The sequence below is a fragment of the Lepus europaeus genome, chromosome 17 (genome assembly GCF_033115175.1).
Source record: "Lepus europaeus isolate LE1 chromosome 17, mLepTim1.pri, whole genome shotgun sequence".
In the NCBI taxonomy this organism is placed as follows: domain Eukaryota; kingdom Metazoa; phylum Chordata; class Mammalia; order Lagomorpha; family Leporidae; genus Lepus; species Lepus europaeus.
The window spans coordinates 13,239,529-13,250,945 of record NC_084843.1 but is presented as its reverse complement, the minus strand read 5'-3'; the positions used below and the strand labels follow the sequence as shown (position 1 = coordinate 13,250,945).

Here is an 11,417-nt window from a genome sequence, read left to right as displayed (position 1 = left end):
TCTGTGTGGACTGAAGCCTCTCTTTGTTAAGCTGCTGCTGGGTGACGGCAGAGGATCAGGAGAAACAAGGGTCCTCAGACCTACACCTGCAGACAAACAGGCCAGCTGCTTCGCACGCCACAGGTGCTCCGCTCCTAGGGCTACCGTTCGCGATGGCAGGAGAGCCGGCTAAGTGCAGACTCCTGATATCACATTAACAAGCGGGCTTAGTGTCCTCCTGGCAGAGCCATGCCCTTCCTGCCAAAGCTGTGACTTGAATCAGCTCAGAGGCAGACTCTCAGAGCGCCGGGCAGGGGAACTGGTTGGTGGTGCACTAAGTGGGGAGCACTGTGACAGCTCGGGGCAGCCACTGCCTCTGCTGATGCTTAGCAACGGGGTGGGAAACAGGAAGAAAAACTCATTTTAAAGGCGGGTGAGAACGGTGTTCACATAGTCTTTGCCAATGTTCGTGCACACACACAAATAATTAGAGTGTGCCCTGGAACTGTGACATAAATTATAATTAATGAAGCCACAGTGAAAGGTCAACTAATAACAAAATAGCTAAATTAAATTAATCAAAGAGGTGATTTATTGCCTTGACCAGGTCAGCAATTTCATTTCAACATGCAGTTCAGCCTGTTCACCTTAACCTCACAAGACTGGGCTCATCAATGCACAGGCGGAATTTTAATTTAAATTTCTTAAGAAGCCAGCACCGGTGGCTCACTTGGTTAATCCTCCGCCTGCGGCACCGGCATTCCATATGGGTGCCGGGTTCTAGTCCCGGTTGCTCCTCTTCCAGTCCAGCTCTCTGCTGTGGCCCAGGAGTGCAATGGAGGAGGGCCCAAGTGCTTGGGCCCTGTACCCCATGGGAGACCAGGAGAAGCACTTGGCTCCTGGCTTTGGATCGGCACAGCACGCCAGCTGTAGCAGACATTTGGGGAGTGAACCAAAAAAAGGAAGATCTTTCTCTTCTTTTGTCTTTCAATATCTAACTCTATCTATCAAATAAAAAAAATTTCTCAAGAGAGCTAAGCACTGTTTCTATTCTCTCTTTTGCTCTCTGTTGCAGAATATAGAAAACATTTATATAAAAATATATATGACCCATAAAAAAGGTGAAAGAACCTAGTTGTATCTCCTATGAAAACTGGAAGCTGGGTCTGGCACTGTGGCATAGTGGGTAAAGCTGCTGCCTGCAGTGCCAGCATCCCAAATGGGCGCCAGCATCCCATATGGGCACCTGTTCTAGTCCTGGCTGCTCCATTTCTGATCCAGCTCCCTGCTGATATGCTTGGGAAAGCAGCAGGAGATGGCCTAAGTGCTTGGGCCCCTGCACCCATGTGGGAGACCTGGAAGAAGCTCCTGGCTTCAGCCTGGCCCAGCCTTGGCTGCTGCAGCCATTTAAGGAGTGAACCAGCAGATGAAAGACCTTCCCCCTCACCCCTCCGCCATAATTTTGCCTTTCAAGTAAATAAGATAAATCTTTGAACAAACTGGGAGCTGCTGTCATCCTTCTGTGGGGACTGCTTGCTGACCCTTCGCAGGTCAGCAATGAGGGCACACGGCCATCTGCTCCCGGCTCAGTGGCCCAGAAGCTACGCTGTCCCCGAGGGAGGTGACTGGACAGGTGGAACATGCATTTAGAAGAACTCCAGACTCTATCACTTACCTGACATACAACCTGACAGTGGTCTGCAGAGATAATGAACGATGATTTTTACCTGTGCCATTCCACTGCCAGCAATGCTTAGGTTACCCAAGAAGGCAGGCAGGAGGAATTATGGGTCGGGGGAGTTGTTGGAGCCAAAACATGCAGCCGTCTGACTCAGGCCCACCCAAGGAGGCTGGGTGCGGACAACCTGGGACTGCAGCCGGGGAGAACGTCCACGGGACGACCCCCAGCAGGATGGCCGTGGCTCACGCGTTCGTCTGAGAGGAGCGCAGACACCAAAGGGTGCAAGAACTGTAAGGAAATTCTTACTCTTCCAGAGAAGGAGAGAGAACTCTTCTTGGACAGCACGGGGAACATCTACTGCTGTGCCTCACTAGAACGGCATCAGCATTAGTTAGGAAAACTGGAGCAGCAGAGACCCAATTTATCTTTGCAAAACAGAAGAAAACAAGAACAAAAGAATAACCCTTTGCAGGGAACACAGAGGGACACAGTGCCTTCCAACTTTCCGAGCGCATACAGCGGGCACGTAACGTGTTTGGTGCAGCCAGGGACACACCCTGAAGATTCAGGCACTGGGCTTCCCAGGTCTCCCAATCTGGGGCCCGCTGTTTTTGCTGACCCTGTCACCCCAGCAGGGCCAAACCTGCTCAAAACTGGGCTGAGGAGGAGACACGGAGGCGGGCGAAGGTGAGCAAATGCCCTGCCCCGGTACTTTCTCATCAGGTGACTTTAAATTGCTTTGTGGGGGCCGGCTAAGCTGTGGCTTAGTAGGTTAAGTCTCTCCCTGCAGCGCTGGCATCTGAAATGGGTGCCAATTCGTGTCCTGGCTGCCCCTCTTCCAATCCAGCTCTCTGCTTATGGCCTGGGAAAGCAGTAGAAATGGCCCAAGTGCTTGGGTCCCTGTACCCTGATGGGAGACCCGGAAAAACCTCCTGGCACCTATCTCTGGATCCGCCGAGCTTCAGCCATTGCAGCCACTTGGGGAGTGAACCAGCACATCAAAGATCTATCTCTCTCTGTCTCTCCCTCTCCCTCTCTCTAACTCTGCCTCTCAAATAAATAAATCTTTAAAAAAAATTTGTGTTGTGGTCATAGTAAAAGGAAAGCACGCGTGATAAAGGCTTTGTAAATACCTGTTGCTACCTGTGGCCCGGGCCAGCTGGCACCTCTCAACAAATGGCTGAAGTGAGGGCGTTTTCACAGCCACATCGTTTTGTCGAGGAGTGTGACGAGATGTGGAAAGGCTGGGTGTGTGTGCGTGTGTGTGTCTGTGTGCGTGTGTGTCTATATGTGTGTGTGTCTGTGCGTGTCTGTGTGCGTGCGTGTGTGTATGTGTGTGTGCATGTGTGTGTGTGTGCGTGTGTGTCTGTATGTGTGTGTCTGCGTGTCTGTGTGCGTGCGTGTGTCTGTATGTGTGTGTGTGCGTGTCTGTGTGCGTGCGTGTGTGTATGTGTGTGTGCGTGTGCATGTGCGTATCTGTGTGTGCATGTTCATGTGTGTGCGTGTGTTTGTGTGTATCTGCATGTGTGTGTGTCTGTGTGCGTGTGTGTCTGTATGTGTGTGTGCGTGTCTGTGTGCGTGCGTGTGTGTCTGTATGTGTGTGTGCATGTGCGTGTGCATGTGTGTGTGCGTGTGCGTGTCTGTGTGCGTGTGTCTGTGTGCGTGTCTGTGTGCGTGTGCGTGTCTGTATGTGTGTGTGTCTCTGTGTGTGTGCGTGTGTGTGTTTCAATTCCCAAGACAGTGGGAGATGCACGGCAGCAGACACAGGGCGCAGGGCAGCAGAAGGGAACAGGGAACAAAATTCCTCCGAGCACACCGCTTTGTGAGTCAGTAAAAAGCACCCGACTTAGCTTCTTAGACAGTTTTCCTATTAGAGGAGGCCGGGCGTGGGGAACGAGACCCCAAATGTCAATGACCACACGTGAACCTTAATGAGAAACCGTCGGTGCTTTTTTAATAAGTTGTGGGGAGGAGAGTCCCAAGCACAGCCTAACAGAATGCGCCGGAGGCCCGCGGTGAGCACCCCGTACAGCAGTGGTGTTCGGTTAGGGAGAAACGTGACATTTGGATTCCCCATGAGCAGACGGGTAAGTAACTGCGGAATCGTTACAGAACGACGTGGAAATAGTCAAGCAAAACGAACCCACAGAAAGACAGCTATCTCCAGGTCAGGAGGTACATCCACGCGCCCGCCCACCTCTGCAAGACTATGCCTAGTGCACGTGCAAAAATACAACACAGTACAACTACAGCTACTGTCGCTTTCTTCTACCCTTAGGTGCGAAACACCTGACAGCTACATGCTGAGTCATGCTAACAAAACTAAACCTTTTACTTCCTTTAATAGTAAAATTACCAGGACTGAATCATTGTCATAAAAAAGTGCATTCAAGTACATTACCACTTATTTTAAATAAACATCAATTTTGAAACAATCAACTTTGAAAAGCTGCATAAGTTTTTTCTTTAAAAAAATCCCTGATTCCATTTCTATTTATTCACCGTGGCAGCTTGAAGCATTGTATTTTTAGAGACTACCACTTAATTTCTCAAAAAACAAAAAACAAAACAAAAAAACCAACCAAACCAAACCAAACCCCCTGTGTAATGCTGATCAGCAGTGAAGCAAGGAAATGTGTGCCTGTCACTTGTCTTCACTCACGTCAGAACTGGGGTAGCCACACTGTATACGGGAAAACATAGAGCACAGGGTGTGCAAAATACGACTGAAACTCAGGTGTGCACTTCCACCGGGACCCTGGATTCAGGCCAGCAGGGCAGTCCCACTGAAGGCTGGGGCACCATCGGCAGCATGTGTTTCTCAATGGTTAACAACCTGCGTAAGGAACGTGAACTGTGCGGCTGCTAGTTTGCTGCCAGCTCCCGGGTTATTTTCTCAGACTACCCTAGAAAAGAACTCGTGTGCCAAGGACCCGACAATTCCCACGCTGCCACGGCTGCTGCCGCAAGAGGGGATCAGGTCCCCCGCGGGCTTCCTAAAACTTCTAAACTGTTGTGCGTCTCCAGTTTCCCGCACACACCTGGAAATCTGAGCATCGCATCTGGGGAGTGGTATGCACGCTTCCTAAAAGGGCAACATCTGAATTGTCTGGAACCTTCTAAAAGAAGTCATACTTAATACAGTAGCTAAGAAAAAAAAATAAACCTTATCTCTATGAATTGCAAAAATCAAAAACAATGTAGAATCTGCATCTTGCTAAACAGCTTACTTATCGTGTTTATAGTTGCTACTTACAAAAGGGACACCGGACAAGAACGTGTACTGGGAGCACGGGGACCAGAGCAGCGTCTGCGGCCCTCGTCCACGCGCCACATCACATCGTGTGCTTAAGAGAAATGTCCTCCCGACACGGCCGCCGCCCGGGCGACGCGTCAGCAGCTGGAGCTGTCGCGCTCTCCCGGTTTTTCAACGCTGTCTTCTTTGTATTCCGCCGTAACCTCGCCTCCATCCTCCTGGTGTTGAGTTGGCTCTTGTTCAGCGACCTGGTCTTTGGTTTGGGGTTCATGGGTGGAAACGGGATCTAAAACTACCACTGGCTCAGCTCCGTTTTCACCGCCAGTGCATCCTCTGTATCCAGGGCTACTGGGAGGCCTGCGGGATGAAGTGACACAGAGAAATGAAAAACGAGAGAGGAAAAAAAAAGGGGGGGGGGCTTTCATATTCCTGGATTGAGACCAATCCCCGCGTTCTAAGTCTAATCAACATGCACATAGTAGTCTGAGATGCCAGCCATTAAATAATAATAATAAGCCATCAGAGTACATGTTAGAAGCACAGGGCCAGAAGAAAGGGGGAAAAGAACGATTAACTAAGGGAGTGGGAGAGCCAAGTCCACCTACCTGCTTGCTTGCAGGCTTTTCTCTGCAGGTGCAAAACAAGGATTTGTCGCAGTTCCTGCCCTCTGCCTGCCCGGCCCTGGACCCAGCCCCTTCACTTGGCCCCAGGGGCCACCAGCCCCCTTCTCTCCCAAGCCCCTGGGTGCAGCTGTTTGCAGATGAGCTCTGAGACCAGGGGAGGATGGACGGGCAGGAGAGGTGGGCCAGCCACAGCCACCACCGCCTTGGGAGAGGCCTGGGCTGACCGGGTGAATGGGAGCATCTAGAGGGCAAGCTGGGGCGCTGCCGACCACGTGGACTTGTCTGCAAAGGATGATGGGTTGCCTGGGAAACTCCCGCATCTCAGAGGCTGGTTTCCTCCCACAGAAGCCTCCCCGCGTCTCTTCTCGTGCAAGAAATGACTGCTTCTCACGCTGAATGGGCAGCCACTTCTCCAAGGGCATGGAGCGCGCCTGGCACTTTCTCCTGCCACACGTCAGGCAGTTGAGGCGGCGGCGCCCGGTCATTTCCGGAGCCACCGCCTGGAGGGTCCGAGCTGTGCGGTTGGGGCCTGGGCTCGCCAGGCTGCTCTGCTCGCCTCAGTGAACGCCAGCAGGTGCCCTGGGCAGGCAAGAGCCGCTGGGGTCTCTTACCAAACTGCACCTCTCCCTTGCTGGACTTACCATGGGCCAGCACCGTGCAGGTGCTCATGACGCAGGGCCTATCTGGCTTTGTTTGCAACTCTGTCCCAGCACCCAGCGCAGACCCGTTTGAGGACCCGAATGTGTGAACACGGACATGCTGCGGAAGGCTCAGACCGAGTGGGAGCAAGCAAGGCTTCGGGGTAAGCAGGTGGGGAAATCTCTTTTTTACAACAAAAACAGAAGATCAACTACAGGGAGAAATGGGCCCCCAGGTAAAACACCCTGGCCCCAGCGACCACAGCCTCCTCTCTTTCTGACCAGCACAAGGTCTGGCCAAGTGCAACACCTCCCTCTGGCTGTCGGGTCACAGAACCATGCCACCTGCTCATCAGCCTGAGCTAGGTCTTCCCTGGGGACCACAGGGCCGCCCTGTGCCGAGGACAGAGTCCTTTTAGTTCCGCCTCTACTTGGCAATGTCCTCATCATCAGAAGCCACCACGACGCTGCCCAGCCACCCTGGCCAAGGAGCCACTTCTCAAGACATCTGCTGCTGTGCTCTGGGAACCGGGGGGGGGGGGGTAGGCGTCCCAGTGGTCCCTGATTGGACTTTCTCTGACCCAGGCTACATCTACATGCCCGTGATCAGAGGAGCAGAACCACTGCATGAGACAAAGTTGTCCCAGGAAGTGACCGTGACCCTTAATTAAGCGCTGGAGAGCACCAGTCCGGCTGTCGGCTGGGCCTGCGCTTGGCCGTCCTGCCAGCTGCAGGCAAAGGCGGCTCTAAAGCAGCAGAAGCCGGGGACAAATGAGAGCTGCGTCTGTCCCCAAGCGCCAATCCTGAGGCTGCCGACGATGTGCCAGGGAGGCTGGCGCCCCTCCCACGGAGCTGTCCACGCCCCTGGCCCAGGGCCTGCGGAAGCTGCAGGAGGAGCTGGGAGAAACTGCTTGAGGAACCGGGCCAGCCACCTGCACGGCTGTCCTGTCGGCCTGAGTCCGTGCCTCGCTGACCACGCGCAAGGCTGAACTGGAGCCTGCCCTGAGCGGCCCTTGGAGGGCTCAAAATGAAAATAAACCAAATCTTTTTCAAAAGACTGTTACTTCAGTCTGTCTTCTCCAGCTCACAGACTTCCCCTGGGGCCAACCCTAAACTGCAAACAAATGGGTAAGGGGGGCCACGTCTGTGGGCCAAGACGCCTGTGGCTCCAGAAGCCAGCCAGTGACAGCCAGTGACAGCCGGTGACAGCCAGTGTGCTCGAGGCATGCAACTCCAGCCCATACCAACCTCGGTCACCCTGGAGAATCACCAGGGCATCTCCTGGGTGCCTGCAGGTGGAGGGCTGCTGAACACATCCTAGCAAAAGCATCTTCGTCAGCTGGGGACCAAGGCCCTCCAGGAAGTGCTCTCAGGGCTCCGCTGGAAACCTGGAGACCTCAGGGTGCGTCCTCAATTTTCCACTGCAGTTGCGTCTGCTGTTAAGCCGCTGGCCGGCCTCTGTGGATTTTCACTGAACCAGGGGCAGCGGGCAAGCTGTCTGCATCTAGGCACGGGGGCAGAGTCACTGGTTTCTCCCGGATAATGACGGTCGTCTTGGAATCCCAGTGGGGCGAGGCAGAAAGGGACGGAGACAATCCCGAGTCTGAGCTGTCCTCGGACGGATGAGGACGGGAGGCGGGCCGAGGGGACGAGCCTGGCCTACAACGCAGCTCCTGCTCCTGCCTCTCCCTCGGCACCACTTCCCAGAGGCAGCTCCTCGGAACGTGATACCGCCGTCCTGGGCTGCTGGGGGAGTGCGGACCGACGTCTGTCTTCCTGAATCCGTTTCCATTCCCGTGTTGCAGATCTGTGAAGCCCCCTCCTTCAGACCATCCTCCGGCTTTGACGTGAGCAGGCCCATTCCTGGTTCTAACAGGGGGCTGCCCAGGGCTCTCCTGGAATGAGAACGCTTCCTCCAAGGCCTCATTCTACCTGTCTCCACCCCCAGCCCACAGGGACAGCCAGACAGCTCCCTTCCTGACGTGCTAGGAGCCCAGGCTCTCATTCTCAGCAGCCACGGTGGCGTTCCTGAGAGCTTTTCTCCAAGGTGCAAACCCCAGAAGCTCTAACGCCACAAACCCACGAGGAACTGGGTCATACCTGCCCTCCCGTCCCTGCACCTAGGGATGGGGACCACACGTAAGGAATTCAGAGTGGGTCCTGCTGAGCAGCAGTGGCCCTTCTGCTGTGTGCTGTGAAGCCTGCAACTGAGGGCAGAAGTCTTCCAGGTGACACCAGCCAAGGCCAAAATCACGGGATGTCAGGCCGCAAGGGACCCCGGCTTCACGGGAAGACCCCAGGGACAGTGAAGCGGGAGCATCTGTTCACCAGCACCCAGCTTGCTGAGAGCGGGGTGGGGGGCTCAAACGATGGAATCGGGCTTCCTGCCCGACATATTTTTCTTGCTACAACAGACTGGCAGTTATTTCTGACCCATTCAAACAGAGATTTTTCATGGGTCATTTTAGACCACATGCTCAAAGGCAATTTCAGGACACATGCACAAACAGGAAGGCAAACACGGAAGCTAGGAGACAATATATCGATGCACACCGCTCTATGCAGCCTGATGCCCAAGCTCGCCGTGGGTGCCCTGTGAAGGCGGCACCTACTGTTCGCCAACTGCAGGAGAGCCGGGACGTGGCGCCTGGGCAGGTGGGGCCGCTTGCGGGTGAAAGGCCAGTCCTGACTCCAGACTGTACTGGTACCGGCAGAATCAGAACAATTGCAAATGGCTGTGCCAAAGCTGAACTTCATAAAGAGACCCGGTGGTTTCTCAGACGTTGCAAGAGATGAAAGCGTGGCATTCTAATTTTTTAAAAAGCAAATCATTGTTTGCATTCAATGAAATTCCTTTCAAAATCAACTTTCCACGTCCCAATTATATTCAACAACATTCTAGCTAACGTTTCGGCTGCAATTCAAATTAACTAATGCCCAAGAGAGCCCTAATCGACATGGTTCTGAGCTCAATTGAATACAATCAAAGCTCATGAAATGAAGGGGGAGATGCTTATTTCATGCAAATTCTGCATATCACTCAAGCTTAATTTTACTGATAATATAAAGGTGGGACATTTTGAACATTACAGTGAATGAAACTTTTAAGCGCTAAGAGTTATTTTATAAAACGCTGCTTCTGAAAAGCTGATTGCCAAACAGTAGAAAAACGGTTTGAGGCATAAATGCCAAGTTCATTTCTCTTTCGCTTCTGAGGTAACCATCTTTCAAATCCAACAGCTGGACTATTTAACACAATCTGGGGAATCAAAGTATAGCTCTTCTCTGGTCTCCCAGTGGGGCGTCCGCATTAGTCCGTGGCAGCCGTCCAACAAGTGACGCACAGCCGGGCGGTCTGAACTCTGTTTCATTTACAACAGAAGTGGATAAAACCGCAATCATATTTACCACCTTCAAGGACAGAAAACGGAAAGATTTAAATCTGCCTTTAGAAAGTCGTTTCCTGGGAAAAGTCCAAAAGAGGAAGTGGGCTCTCCTGTCTGTCTGCCGGTGGAAAACTGAGACGTCCCACTTTGTTTGCCGGCAGCCGGCCCGGCCCGCATCACAGCCGAGCAGGTTTTTCTTGTTTCCTTGGGAAGCCCTGTTTTTCAGGAACTTTTTTTTTTAAACACGCCTCCCCCAAACTTCACAGAAGAAAGTTGCAGGCCTAAGGTGCACCCTTCTCTGTGACCGTAATGGCACGGCAAAGGCAGGCAGAGCCAAATCGTTCTCTTGGCTCTGTCTTTTTGTTGAAAACTGCACCGCAGCTCAAAGGATTGTATGAGTTTGTCCATTTGGTCCTGAGAGAAAAGCAGATTTCATCTCTAATTATAAAAAATCACATCGCTTAGCAACAAAACCACCCTGTCTGGCAAGCTAGGTGACAAGAGCTGCTCCCCGTCCACGCTCTGCCACGTTTCCTTCAGTTGGGAAACTGCGGCTCGGGCCCACGGGCGCACACGGCAAAGCCGGACCCTGCACACTTACAGGGGCTCAGGAAGCTGGGCCGTTCTGCCCAGCACCACCACCGCCACAGACAACGCAGGAACCATGGCCGATCTGAGCTCACCAAACCCCATGAAACAGGAAGGCCTTTCTCGGGCTGCTTTCCCAGCTCTCTGTAATGCTGCACAGCTCCAAATCGTCATGGAAAATCCATTTCAATCCCAGCTACTAGTGGGCAAGAGTTATTCACAAGAAATAATCTGAGAGACTTAAAGTCTTCTGCAAAACTCCCCCCATAGTATACCACACTGGCTCCTTTAAAAAGCTGCCGTGCACAGAATACTTGCGTTTCTAAGTTTTCGGGACAATGTTTACAAATGTGTTTTGAAGTTTTCCTTCCCATTTACTGCATTACAGGCTTCAGACTTGTAAACTGGGGAGTCCCAGGGAATGCACGGTGCTACGTCTCATTTAGCCGGATGACACGATCAAGTATATTTCAAGTGAAATGTGTTCATCAGGTTTCAGAAGTTAGGTCAGTTTACCCTGCATTTCTGTTCCAGTTGGCTACTCCTATTTGAAAAACAAAACAAAAAAAAAAACAAAAAAAACAAAACCTCCTCTCTACAAAAGCACAAACAGCACAGAGACTATCTGAACACTACAAAGCACCAACGGCAATTTACTTCTCCACCGTAGAAATGACAGATCTTGTACAAAGTCTCCCTCAGTCCTAGGTGCTGCGGCCGCTGGCCCACCCTGGAGGGCAGTCCCCTTGAGGAACTCAGATTTGCTCAGTCACGGTGGCACGAGGTGTAACACACCCCCACAGCGAGTCACAGCCCGCAGGATGACTCCTGGGGGGCTGTGGAGGGAGGACAGGGGAGAGGACCTCAACTTCCAGGACATCCAGTTGTTCTTCTAATTTTGTTGTTAAAACTTAATTGTCCATGTATGGGCGCACACCGAGACCCTTTGTGGCAGTGCTCTGCCCACGGCGCTGCTTCCTGCAGCGCCCGCGCACAATGGAGGGGCTGCGATTACAGTGCCGAGCCAGCAAATCCTTTAATTGTGTAAGAGCATCAGATTAGGGGCCGCGGCCGCACACTTCAGCGCACCGGCCAGGAGTCGCTTTTCAGAACAACGCTTACTAAGTACAGGGAGGGTGCCACACACACACACACACACACACAGAGAGAGAGAGAGAGAGAGAGAGAGAGAGAGAGAGAGAGAGAGAGAGAGAGAAGCAAAGGGTGGGAATCTGAACAAAATGTTGGCCTCCACTTTTCTTGAGC

General features: G+C 52.6%; 1 protein-coding gene across 2 annotated transcripts in view; it reads right to left on the bottom strand.

Moving 5' to 3' along the window:
* Positions 1-3,592: 3,592 nt before the first annotated feature.
* SHTN1 (shootin 1) overlaps positions 3,593-11,417 on the bottom strand; it is a 101,298-nt gene continuing 93,473 nt past the window's right edge. The window contains exons 17-18 of one of the 2 annotated variants that reach the window (XR_009868369.1): positions 7,426-9,977; positions 5,189-5,273 (exon numbers count right to left, since the gene is read on the bottom strand). Coding sequence is in view for 1 of the 2 variants with exons in the window: in XM_062215312.1 (XP_062071296.1) it covers positions 5,054-5,273 (220 nt within the window). In the remaining variant the exon portion in view is untranslated. Of the gene's footprint in view, positions 5,274-7,425; positions 9,978-11,417 lie in introns of both variants that reach the window. The other variant, XM_062215312.1, reaches the window with a different exon arrangement.